The 18,428-nt window shown below is 52.6% G+C and overlaps 1 protein-coding gene across 1 annotated transcript in view; it reads left to right on the top strand.

Moving 5' to 3' along the window:
* Positions 1-18,094, top strand: part of CAPN8 (calpain 8) — a 66,605-nt gene extending 48,511 nt beyond the window's left edge. The window contains exons 12-21 of the mRNA XM_047755312.1: positions 1,227-1,438; positions 3,043-3,079; positions 6,899-6,967; positions 9,979-10,036; positions 11,071-11,135; positions 13,940-14,008; positions 14,423-14,501; positions 15,293-15,409; positions 16,279-16,337; positions 17,820-18,094. Coding sequence (XP_047611268.1) covers positions 1,227-1,438; positions 3,043-3,079; positions 6,899-6,967; positions 9,979-10,036; positions 11,071-11,135; positions 13,940-14,008; positions 14,423-14,501; positions 15,293-15,409; positions 16,279-16,337; positions 17,820-17,843 — 789 coding nt within the window. The 3' untranslated portion in view covers positions 17,844-18,094. The remainder of the gene's footprint in view (positions 1-1,226; positions 1,439-3,042; positions 3,080-6,898; positions 6,968-9,978; positions 10,037-11,070; positions 11,136-13,939; positions 14,009-14,422; positions 14,502-15,292; positions 15,410-16,278; positions 16,338-17,819) is intronic.
* The last annotated feature ends 334 nt before the right edge of the window (positions 18,095-18,428 follow it).

The raw sequence follows: 18,428 nt of genomic DNA, 5'->3' as shown, positions 1-18,428 counted from the left end.
GGTCTGAGAACTTCATTTCCAACAAGCCCCCAGGGGTGCTCACGTGGACCCTGGGCCCACACATGCATGGCTGGGCCAGGCCATGGGGAGGTGCTAGGGCCAGGAGCCCCATGCCTGTGTGAAGCCCCAGCAGGACAGAGGGGCCCAGCTCCTCCCTCTGGCCTCCCCAGTAAGGCTTCTCTCAACTGTCCCACCCCGGGTTCTTGCTGGATCGAGACCTGGCCTTTTCCCAGTCCAACCCCCATGTATAGCTACTGTACTTCTCCCTGTGGGTCCCACTTCCTCCCCTTGCTGCCCTCAGGAGGGCAACGATGTCACTTAGCTGCTTAACACTTGGACTTGGGGGATCCCAAGGCTGCTCCAGCTCCCAGGTCATCATGGGCTGGCTGGGGTCCCCTGGAGTCCTGACCAGGGTGGTGGGGGCAGATGGTGTCACCTTCCTCCCCTGCTGAGCAAACTTGTGATCCAAAGAGGGTCTGGTGACCATGAATGGACCCTGCCCACTCCGGGGGGGGGGGGGGCGGGGTGCATTCCAGCTCTGGGTCACACTGAAGTCACAGCCCTTGCGGCTTTCCCGCGCCTGCCTCTGTCACAGGTGCCTTGATGAAGATGGATGGTGAAGCTACAGCGCCACAGGGAGGCTTGATGGCAGCACTAATGACATGGGCACCTGTGTTTTGCAAGCACTCTGAAGTCACCAATTAGCCCGAAATCACACCCCCACCGCTTCCCTCTCCTGCCAACAAACAGATGGGTTCTGCTGCGGCCGCCCCTCTGTCTGCCTCCCAGGCCCCCCACCCCCAGCCAGATCGTCGGGGTTTCCTTGCAGAAGAGCAGTGCTCCCAGCCAGGCGGCCCTTGTGGCTACTGCTGCTTGAGAACTAGGATTGAAGCCACGCCCCAGGCGCAAAAGTCCAGAGAGACGCTGAGCACACACACACCAGAGACCCTGCTGTCCAATCCCTCATTTAACCAGGAAGAGAGCAAGGGGTCTGGCCAAGGTTGCATGGTCAAGGTCAGTGTCTCCCCTGGGCTGGGCACCCAGAAGCTGCTCGGAAAACACTTGACTATGGACGCAGGGTGAGTGCAGACGGAATCCAGGGTCCGCCGATCCTCAGCCCAGGGTTGAAAATCAACCATCCCCAAGTCGGGGCCATAAACCTCCACTCTTCGGCCTCCTCTTCTGGGATTTCAGGAGACCTTGACCCTGACTGTTGCTTTGTGCAGCTGGAGAGTCCCACGGACGCGCACCTGGGCCGGGACTTCTTCCTGGGCCGCCAGCCCTCCGCCCGCTCCAGCACCTACGTCAACCTGCGCGAGGTCTCCGCGCGCCTGCGCCTGCCGCCGGGGGCGTACGTGGTCGTGCCGTCCACCTTCGAGCCCTTCCGGGACGGCGACTTCTGCCTGCGGGTGTTCTCCGAGAAGAAGGCCGAGGCCCTGTGCGTGTCCTCTCCCTCCGTGGGGGGTGCGGGAGGGGCCCAGAGCCGCCTGGCCCCTTGCGGGCGGAGGGGACCAGGCCCGGCTCCCAGAAGGTGCCGGTGGAACCCTAGGACCCCAAGGCCCTTCCCTCGCTGGCCCCTCCTGCCCCTCCGCTTGGCCTGTGGGACACCCGGGGAGTTTGCTGGAGACAAAGGGTAACAAGGGCCTGGTTACAAACCGGCTTTCCTCCCTTCTGCGGGGGTTGGGGGGGGAGGCGGGCACCGCAGGGAGAAGGGTCTGGATGAGAGCGCCGTCTCTTCCTCTCACACACCCCATGCAGACACACATACACACCCCGCACACTGTACACACCGCCATCGCAGGCACACACACACACCCCGCACACTGTACACACCTCCATCGCAGGCACACACCACCCCGCACACTGTACACACCCCCATCGCAGACATTTACACACACCCCGCACACTGTACACACCCCCATCACAGACACACACACACCACACACACCCATCACAGACACACATACACACACCACACACACCCATCACAGTCACACACATATACACCCTCACTGCAGATACACACACACCACACTGTACCCACCCCCATCACAGACACACACATACACCACACTATACACACTCCCACCGCAGACACACACACCGCACATACCCATCACAGTCACACACATATACACCCTTACTGCAGACACACACACACACACATGCCACACACTATACACACCCTCACTGCAGACACACAGCACACTATACACACCCCATCATAGACACACACACCCCACACTATACACATTCCCACCGCAGACACACACACATACACACCACACACTATACACACCCCATCACAGTCACACACACATCACACACACTGTACACACCCTCACCACAGATATACCGCACACACTATAACACTATACACACCACACACACACATACACACCCCTCATACATGCACACTACACACACACACAACATATGCTACACACACGTGTATACATATACACAGACCAAACATACCACTCACATCACAAACACACCACACACACACCTCACATGTCTTATATACACCACACACACGTAGCATTTATATAGCACCCACATAAATACCACACACAGACCCCACACATAGTATAGCTCCTCCACTACACACATACTACACACACACACACACACACACCACACCCAGTGCACCACATACCATGCACGTATCTGCATGGATGCACAGGCCATGGGCTTGATGGCTCATTCCCCAGACACCATTTCAAGAGGGATTCGCATTGCTAGATTCTTGGGGCAAAGTGGGGAGAGAATTCTTGCGAAGAGTGCTCCACCAAGGTAGACATTCTAGATTCCATGAAGGGCCGACTGAACTTGGCAGCTTGTGTCTCTGGTGAAAAACTCAGGGTGGGGTGGTGGGTGGGGAGGTGAAGGGAGGGATCCTGGTGGAGTTTCTGTAGTTTGGTGCTAGTAGCGTGTTGGGAAGCCAATCCTACAGCAGGGTGAAAAACTTCCCAAAGAACCTAGCCATTAGCTATAGTTTTTACTTGCTCATATTTGTTTTTTACTTTCTTTGTATTTCAGGGAAATTGGGGATGTGGTAGCTGGAAACCCACATGAGGTATGCCACCTTTTAGTATGTCAAGCTCTGACACTGTTGCAGAGCAGTTATTCGGGGTTATTGATTCATCACTGTTCTTTATATATTGAGGACAGTAACTGTATTCATCAGGGCTACAACATGTTCTAGGTCCTGGTTTTCCTGATGAAGATGAGAAAGATGTAGCCCTGGGAACCCAGGCTTTGCCACACCTTCCTACTCCTTGGGGGGAGTCTTAGGGTCCCCCACATTCAGGCAGGTGGGTCCCCAGAGCACTTGCTGTGAGCTTGAGCAATTCTGGGCAGGATGGAGATGGCAATGGGAGAAAGAGCTCTAGTTCCTGCTCTTGCAGAGACCTATAGTCTTTTAGAGGACGATTGAGGGAAGCAAATTTAAAAAGATAAAGGGGAGCTTATGCAGAAACGCATCTTAGCCTTCGTGTGTGTGGTCTGGGGCGGGGGGGGGCTGGATTCCATAAGCCAGTTTGGAGCACACTTTGGAGGAAGAAATGAGTAGAGGTTGAGGTTCACCCTCCTCACTCCATACGCCTGCCTTGTGGCTCAGGCGGTGAGAACTATCCTTCCTCCTTTGTTCCTGCTACATCAACTTAAACCTGATTCTAGGAGTTCCCTTTGTGGCTCAGTGGAAATGAACCTAAAACCTATGAGGATGCAGGTTCGATCCCTGGCCCTGCTCAGTGGGTTCAGGATCTGGCGTTGCCGTGAGCTGTGGTGTAGGTTGCAGGTGTGGCTTGGATCTGGCGTTGCTGTGCCTGTGGTGTAGGCTGGTGACTGCAGCGTCGATTCAACCCCTAGCCTGGGAAGTAGGCCGCAGGTGCGGCCCTAAAAACCAAAACCCAGAACGGGGTCGCCCTGCTGCCATCTCCCATGGTCTTGGGGTTTTCTGAAACCAAAACGGCAAGTCTTTTCAATCCCGGGTCCACCCTGGCCTCCCTTGGGACACCTGCCGTCTCAGTGCATAGGTTCCCTCATGTCTGGCAGCTCTTGGGCTTCAGGACTAGGTCTGCAGCTTAGACTCTCTGTTCAGCCAGGAGCTGCCAGGCCTTTGGGGTTCAGCCTGTCTTTTTGAGGTCCCCAGAACACCACGTATGGAGCCTGCCCAGGATTCCCAGTATTCCGGGGCCCTGGGGACAGCCGACACCTTCTTGGCCTCGGGGAAACTGGGCCTTTTCTTTCTCTCTAGGGCACCCCCCGCCCCGAAACACACACCAAACACAAACACCACACACACACAAAATATCTTCAGAGAACTTAAGACTTTACAGGAGACAGGAAGAGCCATTGTCTTTACGAACTTCTGTTTTCCTCTCCCCAGAAATCTCCACGTCATGGACCGCTGGATGTTTAAGAGACTTAGGAGGAATGGAGGCTGGGAGATGGGAAAAAGAAAACAATTGAACACACTCTTGGAATTTAGATGCATTCACCAAAGCAGGGTTGTAAATGTGGTCCACATGTATTGTGAGAGCAGGGAAATCATACCTTCTTTTTGCCAGGCTGCCACACCATTTCCAAAGCGTTTACATGTATGTTCTCCCAGGACAACAGACAATTCCACTGCGTTAAGGTCCTTGAGAACAAGGACCATGTCTTGTTCACCACCGCATCTCAGACTCAGATACAGAACAGTTCCTGGCATGTGTCCGGTGCCCAGTAAGTCTTTTTTTTTTTTTGGATGAGTGAACAAACTGAAGTATTGTATATGCCCTTTTTTTTTTTTTTTTTTTTTTTAATGGCTGCAGGGACGCACATGGAAGTTCCCAGGCTAGGAGTTGAATAGGAGCTGCAGCTGCGGGCCTATACCACAGCCACAGCAATGTGGGATCCAAGCCTTGTCTGCGACCTACACCACAGCTCACAGAAACTGCAGAGCCTTAACCCACTGAGCGAGGCCAGGTATCTAGCCCACATCCTCATAGATACTAGTCAGGTTCATTGCCGCTGAGCCAGCATGGGCACTCCCGTCTCTTTCCTCCTTTCTTTTTCTTGCTCCCCTTTCTTTCTTTCTTTTTTCTTTTCTTTTCTTTTCTTTCTCTCTCCTTTCCTTCCATCCTTTCATTTTGCCCATGTAATTTCATACTTATTTCCCCCCAGAATCATAGACTATTACTCCCTATTCAGAATTTGTGGACTTCACACTAGATTCAGGCTATTGTATATTGTATTACATGAACAATACAATGTTTTTATTCTACAAAACCACTTTAAAATCACATATGTGTGATGAGAAACGTTTATCATTTTTGAAAAAAAAGTTTAGATGTGTTTCTGGATTTGTTTTTCATGAATGTGAACAATATGATAGGCGTTAAGCCACCCAGTGCCCCCTCCCTCCAGTGTGACAGATGAGAAAGCAGAGCCCTGGAAAGGTCGAGTCAAAGTAGGATGCTGACAGCAGCTGCTCTGGGGGTCAGACTGGCGGCTGGTGGGACAGCACCCAGCCTTGACTTGGAAACCTGCCTCCACTGTGTAGCAGCTGCGTGATCTTGGCCAGTTACTTAACACTCAGGTTTTCCATCTGTGAAATGGGGATGGCGATGAGACCAGCTGCATAGAGTAGCCATAAGATTGAGGGAGCTAATGCATGTGTAGAACCTAGCAGGTAGTAAGTACTCAGCAAAGGCGAGTATCATTACTACTGCTGTTACTGTTCATAGTACAGTATCATCAGGCCATATGGGGGCTTTTGTACTTTTCTGAGAGATGGTTTGGCCAGAAATTTCGGGAACTCTTCAAGACACCTCAGAAACCTGACTTTCTCCTTTCTGTCTGGTGGTGACAGCTGGGAGGCCATCCTCTTTTGGAAAGGGTCCACTGTCTTATCAGAAAGTCTCTGGACAGAGGCATTCATAGAATTGAGTTGCAGTTTTCAAAGGGCTTTGACCCCATGAGTTCTCATGTGATTCTCAAATGATCCCATGTAACGAGCCTAATTAATGTAATACTGGACTCAAGGAAATTGATGCTCAGAGCCCTGAGATGGAGTTCAGTAAGTGGTCAGTCTGGTGTTTGAACTCCCATCTTCTGGCTCGTAGTTCTCCTATTTCCACTGGGCTGTGATAACTCCTTTCTTCCTTTCTTTCCCTCTTTCCTTCTTTCTTTCTGTCTGTCTGAATTTCTGTCTTTCTTTTTTACTTAGGGCTGCACCTGCAGCATAAGGAAGTTCCCAGGCTAAGGGTCTAATCAGAGCTACAGATGCCGGCCACAGCCACAGGCACAGAAAGGCCAGATCCAAGCTGCATCTGGGACTACACCACAGCTGGAAGCAAAGCCAGGTCCTTAACCCACAGAACAGGGCCAGGGATCGAATCCACATCCTCATGGCTACTTGCCAGGTTCTTAACCCACTCAGCCACGACGGGAACTCCGATATAACTCCTTTTTAGTCGTGTTGCTATTTCAAAATCTGGTAAAATCTAAGAAAATACATATTAGCACTATCTCAGTGCTCATGCAGTACTTGAGGTTCTCACATCTCCTGAAGGTCATTGGTGAATCTCTTAGGAGCTCACAGACCCAGACTGAGATTCTCTGCTGTCAGTGTTTCCACCACTGTCAAAGCAATTCAGGGTTGAAATCCGAAATTCAGGGTCGGTGGGGGGGGTCCCTTCCTCCCATTGCTCAGAGAGGAAGGCTCTAGACCCTGGACCTTGCAGGACGGGGAGCTCCTGGGGCCATGAACTTGGATGTCTCCTGTTTATCACTGAGTGCCCCCACCTACCCCACACCTGGCATGTGATAGACACAGGATAGAGGGAGTAAATGATGACTGAACGGATGAACGAGTCCATATTAACTCTGTAATTGCCCTGCCTTTTAGCCACACCCCAGCGAGGTGGCTCAAGAAGATGGTCCGCTCCAGAGCCTGTTTGAGAAGCTTGCAGGGAAGGTGAGTGGGGGGGGGGCGTGGCTCCCCAACAGGCAGGACGATGTCTGGGAAAGCTTGGGTCGTCCTGGTTGTGTTTCCCTCAGGCCCCCCAGCTCTGTCTGGCCACCTGCTCTCAGTGTTTCTGCCACTCTCTGAAAGTGATTCAGGGTTGAGATCCAAAATTCTGAAGCCTGGGGTTCCCATTGTAGCTCAGCGGGTTAAGAACCCGACATGATCTCTGTGAGGACCTGGGTTTGATCCCTGGGTTAAGTGGGCTGGGTGGGTTAAGGATCCGGCATTGCTACAAGCTGTGGCATGGGTCTCAGATGTGGTTCGGATCTGATGTTGCCATGGCTGTGGTGTAGGCCAGCAGGTGCAGCTCTGATTCGACCCCTAGCCTGCCAACTTCCATGTGCTGCGGGCGCGGCCCTAAAAAGGATACAAAAACAAGTACACACACATACACACACACACAAAGAGTCCTTTCCTGTACTGCTGGGCAGAGGGATCACGGGACCAAGGCCACTTTGCTTGCTGTGCCCACTGTCTCTTGAGAAAATAGAAAATCTGCATCCTGCCAAAAGCCTTTCTATCTGTACATAGACCTTGTTGGATCTGACCAAGATGCCAGGAGGCAAAACTGCCTTAAATCGATATCCTTCAGAGGAAGAATTGCGCAGCCCAGGCAGCAGGCAGCTCAGTTAACCTGGCCTGGGCTTGGTGCTCACTGTCCCGCCGCCCGGCTTGCCCCCAAGGTGGCCACCAGGGCTCCACCTGTGGGATTCAAGCCCAGGCCAAGTGCTGGCACCACTTGGGGGCATGTGGCACCGGGGCAGATGCTGCCATGCCCGCTCCTTCCCTCCCCATCCTGGTCCTGCCGACTTGGCTGATTGTGATTCCAGTCCTGTGGGGCCCTAAATCAGAGCAGACTCAGGGCTCCAGGAGTCACAACTGGCCCCGTAAATACAGTGGATGTGCTGCTTTTGAAGAATCACGAGGGTGGCCAAAGGGCCTTGGACAGGGTCCGTCACTACAGGCAGGAAGAGAACTACAGAAATTTCTCTCTATCGCAGTTCTAGAGGCTGGAAGTCTGAGATGCTGGCCTGGCTGGATTCTGAGAAGGGCCCTCTTCCAGGGTGCAGGCCATTGATTTCTCACTGTGTCCTCACGTGGTGGAAGGAGGGTGAGGGGCCTGTCTGGAGTTCCTTGTACAAATCAGGGCACCAGTCCCACTTACGACTGAATCCTGTTCCAAAAGCCCCTCCTCTTAATACTATCACATTGGAGGTTGGATTTCAACATATGAATTTGGGGGCCAAAACAGAAGGGGAAAAACAATGCACTCCACCCCCAGAGAAGCTCAGAGCCGCTTTCTTTCCTTTTTTTTTTTTTTTGGTCTTTTTAGGGCCGCACTTGCAGCATATGGAAGTTCCCAGGCTGGGGGTTGAAGCAGAGCTTTAGCTGCTGGCCTACACCACAGCCACAGCAATGCAGGATCCAAGCCAAGTCTGTGACCCACATATACCACAACTCATGGCATCACCAGATCCTCAACCCACTGAGCAAGGCCAAGGATCGAACCCACACCCTCATGGATGCTAGTAGGGGTCATTACTTCTGAGCCAGGACAGGAACTCCAGAGGCACTTTCTAAACTCAAGGATAGAGTAGAAAAAAAATACAAAATCTTCAGCTGAAAATACAAGCTGGGAACACAATTCCCTTGCCTAGCCGTTCCAGAAAGCTTTGCAAAAATGAGCCAGTTTATGTTTTAGAGGGACACTCAGACCAGTGTTTCTGCCAACAAAACCTGTGGCCTTAGCTGCCAAGGGGCCCTATTTTATTCAGCGCATCCAGACTGATACCACATACAAGCTCCTATTTAGTTTTCCTGAGAAGTGCCTGCTGGCTTCTCTCCTGCCTGGTGGGGTGGAACCAGTTGCTGTCCCTGCTCTGCTGGTGCAGGGTTGGGCACAGAGGGGCTAAGGAGCTGGCTGGGGCACAAAGCCTCGTGAGGGACAGGCCAGGGTCTCAACATCCCATTCCGGCCCGGCGGATTTTCAGAGGGTCCCCAGGTCTTATTATTGGGACTGGCCGTTCTGAGCCTGAAAGAGGCCAGCTGTGCTCCCAGGCCAGGCTGCTCTGTGCAGCTCCTGTCTTGCTTGTTTCCCGTAGAACATCCTGGAACTGGCTGGAGGGGGTGGGGAGGAGTGGGACCCCGTGGGGACCAGTGGTAAGACCACACCTCTCCAGGGAAGTGACTTGGCTAAAATCACTTAGCCCAGGGGCGGAGTCACGACTGGACCCCGGATCCCAGACCACGCCCCTTCTCTGAGCCTCTGTCGTCATCCTGCCTCAGGTCTGCCCTCTAGCGGGGAGTTAAGGGACCAGCCGTCCTACTGGCTCAGTGTTTATCCCACAGGCACGCGGGAAGTTCTATTCCTCTAAATCTCTCCTTCCGCTTCGAGATGAGCTAAGGAGTGAAGTAGCAACTCCCAGAGGTGCCGTGGTGGGGAAAGCGGGCGTTTTGGGAGTGAGATGGTCTTAGGTTTCGAATCCCACCTCTGCCACTGGTGGCTGGGAATCCCAAGCAGGTATGGCACATGGCAATGACAAATTGCATGGTGTATATGGTTTGCCGTTTACAGAGTCACAGCTTCCTTAACTCTTAACGGGGGTGCAGAACTGTTCTGAAGGTTTGGGGACGTCCCGCCCCGGCGTGTGGCAGGTCAGTTCTGGCTCCTGTCACTGCTCCTCCCCATGTTCTGGCTTGTTAGGCAAGCCTGGAGAAGGCCAGCAGGCAGGGTGCAGCCTCCTGTGCAGGTGTACCCTGCTTGCCCCATTCAGTCACTTCCTCCCCACCCCCACGCCAATAGGGGTCCCAGAGAAACTGCAAATCGAAGTTTTTAAAGATGTCACAGCCTTTTCACATCACAGGTTTGGTCGACCTGGTGTCTGACTCTAGGTTAATTTAGTGTCTTGAAAATGCTTGTCAGGGCCTGACACAAATTCCATTTGGGTTCTTTTTTCTAGGATTCTGAGCTTGGTGCCAATGAACTCAAGACAGCTCTGAACGAGGTGTTTTCCAAGCGTAAGTTCTTCCTTGGGGCTTTTGAGGAAGTCGGGAGCCTAAGAGAGATGCTGGGGTGGGGGTGAGGGTGGGGGCAGGCGTGGGGCCAGGAGCACTGCAGAGGGGGACAAGGGGCCTTTGGCCTCTGACCCAGGGCCCTGATTCCCTCTGGGCTGAGAAAGAGAGTGGCCAGCAGGTCAGAGAGGCTGGAGGGGTGGAGGTGCTGGGCAGGTGAGGACAGGGCTGATGCTGCCCACCCCCCCACCTCCCGCCCCATGGAGTCCTGAGCCCTCTTGAGTCCTGGGAGGAATGAACTGGGCTGAAAGTAATGTCAGTGAAATTTTACTTTTGTTTGTTTGTTTGTTTGTTTTGTTTTTTAGGGCTGCACCTGCAGCATATGGAAGTTCCCAGGCTATGGGTTGAATCAAAGCTGCAGCTTGCGGCCTGGACCCCAGCCGTATCTGTGACCTACGCTGCAGCTTGCAGCAATGCGGGATCCTTAACCCACTGGGAAAGGCCAGGAATTGAACCCACGTCTTCATGGATACTAGTTGGGTTCATAACCTGCTGAGCCACAATGAGCGTTCCCCATAAAGTCAATAGCTCCGATACTTGGGAAACTGCAGACTGAAGAAATTTTTTCCTCTTATGCGTCTCTGGGGAAGGTGTGACGGGGGAGGATTCCGACTGTCCTGGACCCTGATGCTTCCCCATCTTCAGACTTGAGCCCCTCTGTGTGCACCTTCCAGTCTCAGAACTCGAGTCCACCCCCTCCCCTTTTATTGTTCTTATTCCCTCTCAATTGTCCTTCTTCTCGATCAAAGCTCAGAGACATTCATCTGCTGAGGTTCTGAACCCCAGTGCCAACACCCACGGGACCCTCCTCTGGGGGGGGGGTCTCTGCAGGGAAGCCCCCGCCGTGCCCTCCCCTTTTTGTGGAGCTGACATTCGCCTCTGGACTCTGCCTGGCATTGTTGGTGGCCTCCTGCCTCAGAGATTATTTCCCATTTCAAGCAATCCTGATTCCCTCCCCTCTTTTCTGTTAAAATACTTAGGACCTGACATAAAATTCAACGGCTTCGACATCAACACTTGCAGGGAGATGATCAGCCTGATGGATGTATCCTTTACACGGCACATTCTTTTTGCTTTGATCCTGACTTTAATGAAGGAAGGGAAAGTGGGCGAAGGGAACCAGCATCTCCTGAGCATTTGGCAGGTGCCCTGCTCGAGCTGGAAAGAGAAATGTCATCTCATGTGTGCCCCTCAGTAAGCTTGAGATTCTCTCTATTTTACGGGTGAAGAAACTGAGGTGTGCCCTGTTGAAGGGCACTTGTTTAAAATCCTTTAGTTCTGGCTCAGTGGAAACAAATCCAACCAGGAAGCATGAGGTTGTGGGTTCAATCCCTGGCCTTGCTTGTGGCTGGCAGCTACAGCTCTGATTAGACCCCTAGCCTGGGAACCTCCATATGCTGCAGGCGCGGATCTAAAAAGACCAAAACAAGCAAACAAACAAACAAACAAACAGTGGCCCAGCGGGTCCTGGCTGCCATTCTCCGTGGTGCTGATGTCAAGGGTGATCTCTCTGAAAACTTGAGCCTTGGGGGGTTCAAGTTCAGAGGGCCTCATCCCTGAAGAGCTCTGATGGCCTCCGGGGAGAGAGGAGTGATTTGACTTGCACAGTGGCCATTCAGAGGGCCAGCGTGCCCATGCTGACCTCCGCCAGGGCTGGAGGGGGCGGGTGCTCTTGAGGTCCCAGAGCTTCAGGTGCTGGGCCTCTCCAGCCCTGTGTCCTTCTGTGACGCCTGCATAGTTAACAGTTTCATTTGTGGGCCACCAGAAACTGTAAGAGTTGATGTACTTTTCTGCAAATAGTTCCTTGATTTCTGAATCTTTCTTCTAAAACTGGCCCTTGGACTTTAATTTAGATTTGAGAGTGACCTTGTAGTCACTTTTTATTCCCAGTGGTATTTGCATTTTCATGGCTCCAGGAGGACAGTGACTCTGTCATTCTTCAAGAATGTCTATTTGGAGTTCCCTCCTGACTAGTATCCATGAGGACATGGGTTCGATCCCTGGCCTTGCTCAGTGGGTTCAGGATCTGGTGTTGCCATGAGCTGTGGTGTAGGTCAAAGACATGGCTTGGATCCTACGTTGCTGTGGCCGTGGTATAGACCGGCAGTTTCAGCTCCGATTGGACCCCCTCACCTGGGAACCTCCATATGCCTTGGGTGCGCCCCCCAGCAAAAAAAAAAAATGTCTGTTCTGTGGTTTGGATGCTTTGGGGGCAGTGGTTCTGAACCAGAAAATGTGGCAGAACCACCCATGGAGCCTTGTGTAAATATAACAGCCATGTTGAGATAGAATTCACAAACCATGCAAAGGGAGTAATTCAACGGTTTTTAATTTATTTTTAATTTATTCAGAGTTGTGTAAACATCACCACTCATTTTAGAGCATTTTTATCACCCCCAAGGAGACCCTGCACCCATATTCGTGGTCACTCCCCACATCCCCTCAACTACCTCAACCCCTTTGCCTACAACCACTTTCTGCCGCTGTAGATTTGCTCATTCTGGATATTTTCACATAAATGGAATCATATAATATGTGGTCCACTATAGCATGTATCAGCCCTTAAAAACCATGGAGTTTAAAAAATCTAGTTGCCCATGGAGTTTCTGTCATGGCTCAGTGGTTAACGAATCTGACTAGCATCTGTGAGGATGCAGGTTTGATCCCTGGCCTCGCTCAGTAGGTTGGGGATCCGGTGTTGCCCTGAGCTGTGTGTAGGTCGCAGATGTAGCTCAGGTCCCGTGTGGCTGTGGCTGTGGTGTAGGCCGTCAGCTACAGCTCCAATTCGACCCCTATTGTGGGAACTTCCATAAGCCACAGGTGTGGCCCTAAAAAGCAAAAAAAAAAAAAAAAATCTAGTTGCCCAAGTCTCACTCCTGGAGATGCTGATTCGGTAAGTCAGGGATGGAGCCTGGGAGTCTGCAGGCAATTCTGGAATTGAGGACACCCTGGGAATCTGGCACAAGGGCTTTGGAACAGACAGGAGTTCAAGTTCTGGTCCCAGCTGTTACTAACTAACTGTATACATTTGGATAAGTTGTTGAATGCTCTGAACCTCAGTTTCTCCTCCTGGAAAATGGGATAACAGCGTGTGGCTCCTGTGGTCGTGGGAGGATGAGATGAGCTGCAAGCATACTTGGGTCTGGCTAGACCAGAGCACTGGCTGACTGCAGACTGCTCTTCTCAGACGTGCTGGTCGAAGTAGTCCTGAGGGTTTGAAAGCTATGTTGTATCCAACACTTAGTGTGGATTGTGGTTACAAGGACAGACCTTTTTTTTTTCTTGCATTTTAGGGCCACACCCACAGCATATGAAGGTTCCCAGGCTAGGGGTCCAATCAGAGATGCAGCTGCCGGCCTACACCACAGCCACAGCAACTCGGGATCTGAGCCTCATCTGCAACCTACACCACAGCTCACAGCAATGCCGGATCCTCAACCCATCGATGGAGGCCAGGGATTGAACCTGCATCCTTATGGATACTAGTTGGACTCATTACCGCTGAGCCACAAAGGGAACTCCCCACTTAACCTTTTTAAGGACCCAGGATGACGAGGGTGCTAGATGCTACTGGCTGATATTGTAGGAGGGCTTTAGGCTCCTGACTTGCCCTTTGTTCCTGGCTCTGTACCTGACGTCAAAGGAGGGTGGGAATTATTTGAATTAGCATCATGTGAGTTTGTCTCCCACCGGCCCTTCCCACCATGACCCTCAGGGCCCTCCCTGCTTACTGCAGATACAGATATTCACTGAGGTCTTAAAACACTCACTGTGCAAGGTCACGGGAGAGGGAACTCCATAAAGCTTGTGGAATTTGAGCTTGATCCTGTTGGCCTTTAACCCGATTAGAGCAATGGGACAGGCACCTTGGGGCTGGTGGAATTCAAGACACTCTGGTGGAAGATTGAGAAGTATCTGGTAACTCCCTCCTCCATTGGGCTTCCTCTGGGCTCTGGTCACTCTCCTTTGTTCTCTTTCTACCCCCTCACCTTCCCGACACCCATTCCTCCTCTGTTCCATACCCTGGTCGACCAGATCTTTAGTCACAGTCGAAACCAACACAAAACCTGGACATACTGTTCAGGAGGGACTAAGAAGCCACTGAGAGACGCCGTGCCAGGGCCTTCACAGACAGCTCTGCTGTTCAGAGGCCCAAGGGACTAACACCGGCCCTTAGCTCAAGCGATTGTGTTTGTTCTGGAAACTTCTCGGGAGGAATCCGTGAAGCCTTCTCTGAGGGAGCAGTAGGGCAGTGGGGGTGGGGTGGGGGGGAATGGATCTGCAGGGGCCACAGACAGCTGTTTGCCACCTGGAATTTTTCTCCTGCTTTAGGAGATCTACCGGGAAACCGATGCTAAGCACTTGGGGACCATCGATGCCCATGAGATGAGGGCGGCCCTCCAGAAGGCAGGTGAGGACACATCCTGCAGACAAGGTCTCGAGACCCAGATGTGCTCATTTTAAACTTAAATTTTTTTTTTTTTTTAATTTTTAGGGCTGCACCCACCCCCACCCATGGGATATGGAAGTTCCTGGGCTAGGGGTCCAATCAGAGCTGCAGTTGCCAGCCTGCTCCACAGCCACAGCAACTTGGGATCTGAGCCACGCCTGCCACCTACACCACAGCTCACTGGCAGCTCACTGAGTGAGGCCAGGGGTCGAACCTGCGTCCCCATGGATACTAGTTGGGTTTGTTACCACTGAGCCACAAGGGGACCTCCCATTTTAAACATTCTTAATATGACAGTTGCTAATGACCACACGTGGTGGTTACCTTCTGTTGGGTGTCGATGGGACGACCACGATGTGTTTGTTGAGCACCTTCCTTAGCCAGGGAGGAGGAAGGTTGCTGGATTCTTCAGACTCCTTCCAAGGGCTTTGGTGGTTCCTGGGCAAGTGACAGCGACCACCAAAGACAGGGCTGGGATGGAGATAGGCAAGCAGAGGCCGGCGCTCCCCTTCCCTGCTTATTCTTGCTGTGGCCAATGCGATGCATAGCCCAGTTAGTGTTGGACCTACCGGGCCTCATTTCGGACCAGGGGGGAGGCGCTGGCCCATTGAAGGTTGGCTAAAAGGAGACTGACTGGCTGACCAGACCCTCCGGGTATCCTTTGAAGGAGGCGGAGTCAGGCCCGAGTTGTGATGGAGACAAGGCCGAGCCCTCCCCACTGCCCCTGTGACCCTGGCGCCCTCTGCCCGCAGGTTTCACCCTCAACAACCAGGTACAGCAGACCATCGTCACGCGGTATGCGTGCAGCAAACTGGGCATCGACTTTGACGGCTTCCTCGCTTGTATGATCCGCCTGGAGACCCTCTTCAGTGAGTTCCTCCCTGCTTTAAACCCGTCCCATTTCTCCCGAGGTGCAGGGGACGGCGGTGAGGGGGGACAGGGGCGGGGCCAAGGCCAGGAGGCGGAACCAGCCACGCCTCCGTAACTGTGGCAACCGTGGTGGGGGAAGCAGAAATGGGAGGGGCTGAGGAAGTCCCAGATGGCCACGCCCGTGATGCTGCTCCTCTGGGAGATTTAAAACAACTGCCGTGCTCCTACTAAGTGCAATCAGTGGGCCAAATGACTGAGGCCCAGTAAATGTCCTTAAATGGCTTTTAGCGTCTGTTCACATCTAGGCCTCGTGGGGATCATACGCCATGTGTCACCTCTCAGGGAGCGGATAGGGTCCCCTTCTGGAAGGCTTCAGATGGTCTTCTGCCTCCTTGGGCTCATGCTAAGGTATTCTGTCAAGGGAAGGAGCCTTCCAGTAAAGGCTGGGAGGTGGAAAATTCTACCAAGGAAGGGTCAGGCAGCCAGAGGCCAGGCTAAGAGACTGGATTACGCACAAATGGGGCAGTGCCTTCCGTTCCATAGCCCCATCCCCAACCCCTGTTGAAAGAATTGGAAGTTTCTAGAGCTTCTGAAGATGGAGATGGCAAAAAGACCATCTCTGCTCACAGCTGGAATTTCATCTATTTGGCCAGGGGGCCATCTGCTGCCCCATATCCCCACCGTGGGCACTGGATCTAGGTCTAGCTTTGCAGGGTCCCGGAAGCTAGGTGGGAGCTGGGAAGCTGCAGGGAGTAGGGGGAGGGTACCAGGTTGAGCGGGGGCACGGGAGGTGGACAGAGGCAGCTCTCTGGCTGTTCCAAAGTCAAAGAATATCCCTATCTGATTTCATTCCTCCTCTGGTATCTAGAAGTCTTCAGCCTTCTGGACAAGGACCAGAATGGCATCGTCCGGCTCTCTCTGGCTGAGGTCAGTGGCTTGAATTTTGATGAACTGCTTTTGCCGATGGTGTTTGGAAATTCTTGGATGGTATTGCTGCCACATGCTATTTATTCACACAGGCCTGTCTTATTTCGACGTGGATGCAATGCATGTTCTGTGGCAGGCGTTGCGGGCGGGATGTGATTGTCATCCATCTTTCAGACATTTTTATTTGTTATTATTGTTGTTGTTTTAAAGATATATCTGCGCTTACATTTCATATCATTTCAAGGATGCAAGCTCTTATTCATTTGGATGGAGTTGTGGGTGATGGGTCCAACTTAAAGTGTCTAACTTCTAGGAGCAGGGATCTTCGGATGACCTATGGGATATCAGAAACAAAAGAATTAAATTGCAAAAAAGCAGAGTGGGGGTGCAAAATAAATGGGTGTAAATGACTGTGTACAGGAGTTCCCTTTGTGGCTCAGTGGTTAACGAACCTTACTAGGAACCATGAGGACTCGGGTTCAATCCCTAGCCTCTATCAGTGGGTTAAGGATCTGGTGTTGCTGTGAGCTGTGGTGTAGCTCACAGATGTGGCTCAGATCCTCCGTTGCTGTGGCTGTGGTGTAGGCTGCAGCTGTAGCTCCGATTCGACCCCTAGCCTGGGAACCTCCATATGCCATGGGTACGGCCCTAAAAAGCAAAAAAAAAAAAAATTACTGTGTACAAGGCCATAATGTCCAACACAGACAGCGCCATTCCCTTCCTCTGTGGAGGGCTGCAATCTATGCAGCAGGGCCTTTACTGGCCTGTGGGGCTGCAGGTGTGCATGTGTCCTGAGGGCCAGGCCAGGAGGGAGGCCTTGCCTTCCACCTGCTTATCAGGCAGAGGAACTGAGCACCAGCACCTGGTCTGCCTGAATGTCTAAGTACAACCACTTTCTGGTCTTTTTTTTTTTTTTTTTTTGCCTCTGGGGCATATGGAGTTCCTGGGCCAGGGATCACATCTGAGCCACAGTTGTGACCTAAGCCACAGCTGTGCTGGATCCTTGATCCACTGTGTCGGGCAGGGGATGAACCTGCCTCCCAGTGCTCCCAAGATGCTGCTGATCCCGTTGTGCTGCAGCAGGAACTCCACAACCACTTTCTTTTCTCTCTAGAATGGGAACATTGTTGACCCCTTTCCAGGGATCTCGGAAGGGCCTTCCTAGAAACATATCTGTGGATGCCTCCAAACACTGGCTCGGTAGTGTTGAACCTGAAATCAGCACACACGCACACGCACACACATGCACACACACACGCACACACATGCACTCCTATTTTTGGCAGTCCCTTTGGGGCTCAGCTTTTCCTAAGTCACTTTTCCATGGGGCTCTGACCCAGGGGTAGTGACCTTGCTCAGGTGCTTACTGGAGGTCGGAGCTAGGACCAGCTGACACCCACGTGAGGCAGGGGACCGCCTCTGGCGCAGTCGCACCAGCTTCCGGAGGACCTCTGAGCTCACCTCCGTCTCCTTCGTTTGCAGTGGCTGTGCTGTGTGCTGGTCTGACCCAGGGTTTTGGACCTCATCGGTGATGCTCCGTGCCCACCTGCCTGCCTCTTTTCTCCCCTTCTTGACAGTTCTGGGAACAGTTATCCTCAAGGGGGCATTCACTGTTATTCCTCTCTTCTTTGCCTGTTGTTGTTCCCTGAGAGCCTGGCCTGTCTCGATGGAACAGCCCCAGGAGCTGGAGATCAGCAGCATTTAAGCTGATCTCGGGGCATAGGGGAGGGACAAATTAATTAAAGTCATGGCCCACATGTGTTCTGCCTTTCTCCAGTGATATGCCGTCTGGGGAGGGCCCTGGGCTGTTCCTGCTTTAGGAAAGCTGTTCTTCAGAAGTGCCGTGGCTCCCAAGTTCCCGTCCTGGCGCAGTGGTTACCGAATCCGACTAGGAACCATGAGGTTGCAGGTTCGATCCCTGGCCTTGCTCAGTGGGTTAAGGATCCAGCGTTGCCGTGAGCTGTGGTGTAGGTTGCAGATGCGGCTCAGATCCTGCGTTGCTGTGGCTGTGGTGTAGGCTGGCACCTGTCGCTCTGATTCAACCCCTAGCCTGGGAACCTCCATATGCTGCGGGAGCGGCCCTAGAAATGG

The sequence above is a fragment of the Phacochoerus africanus genome, chromosome 12 (genome assembly GCF_016906955.1).
Source record: "Phacochoerus africanus isolate WHEZ1 chromosome 12, ROS_Pafr_v1, whole genome shotgun sequence".
Lineage (NCBI taxonomy): Eukaryota > Metazoa > Chordata > Mammalia > Artiodactyla > Suidae > Phacochoerus > Phacochoerus africanus.
Note: the sequence above shows the minus strand (reverse complement) of the source record. Positions and strands in the feature narration are given on the sequence as shown.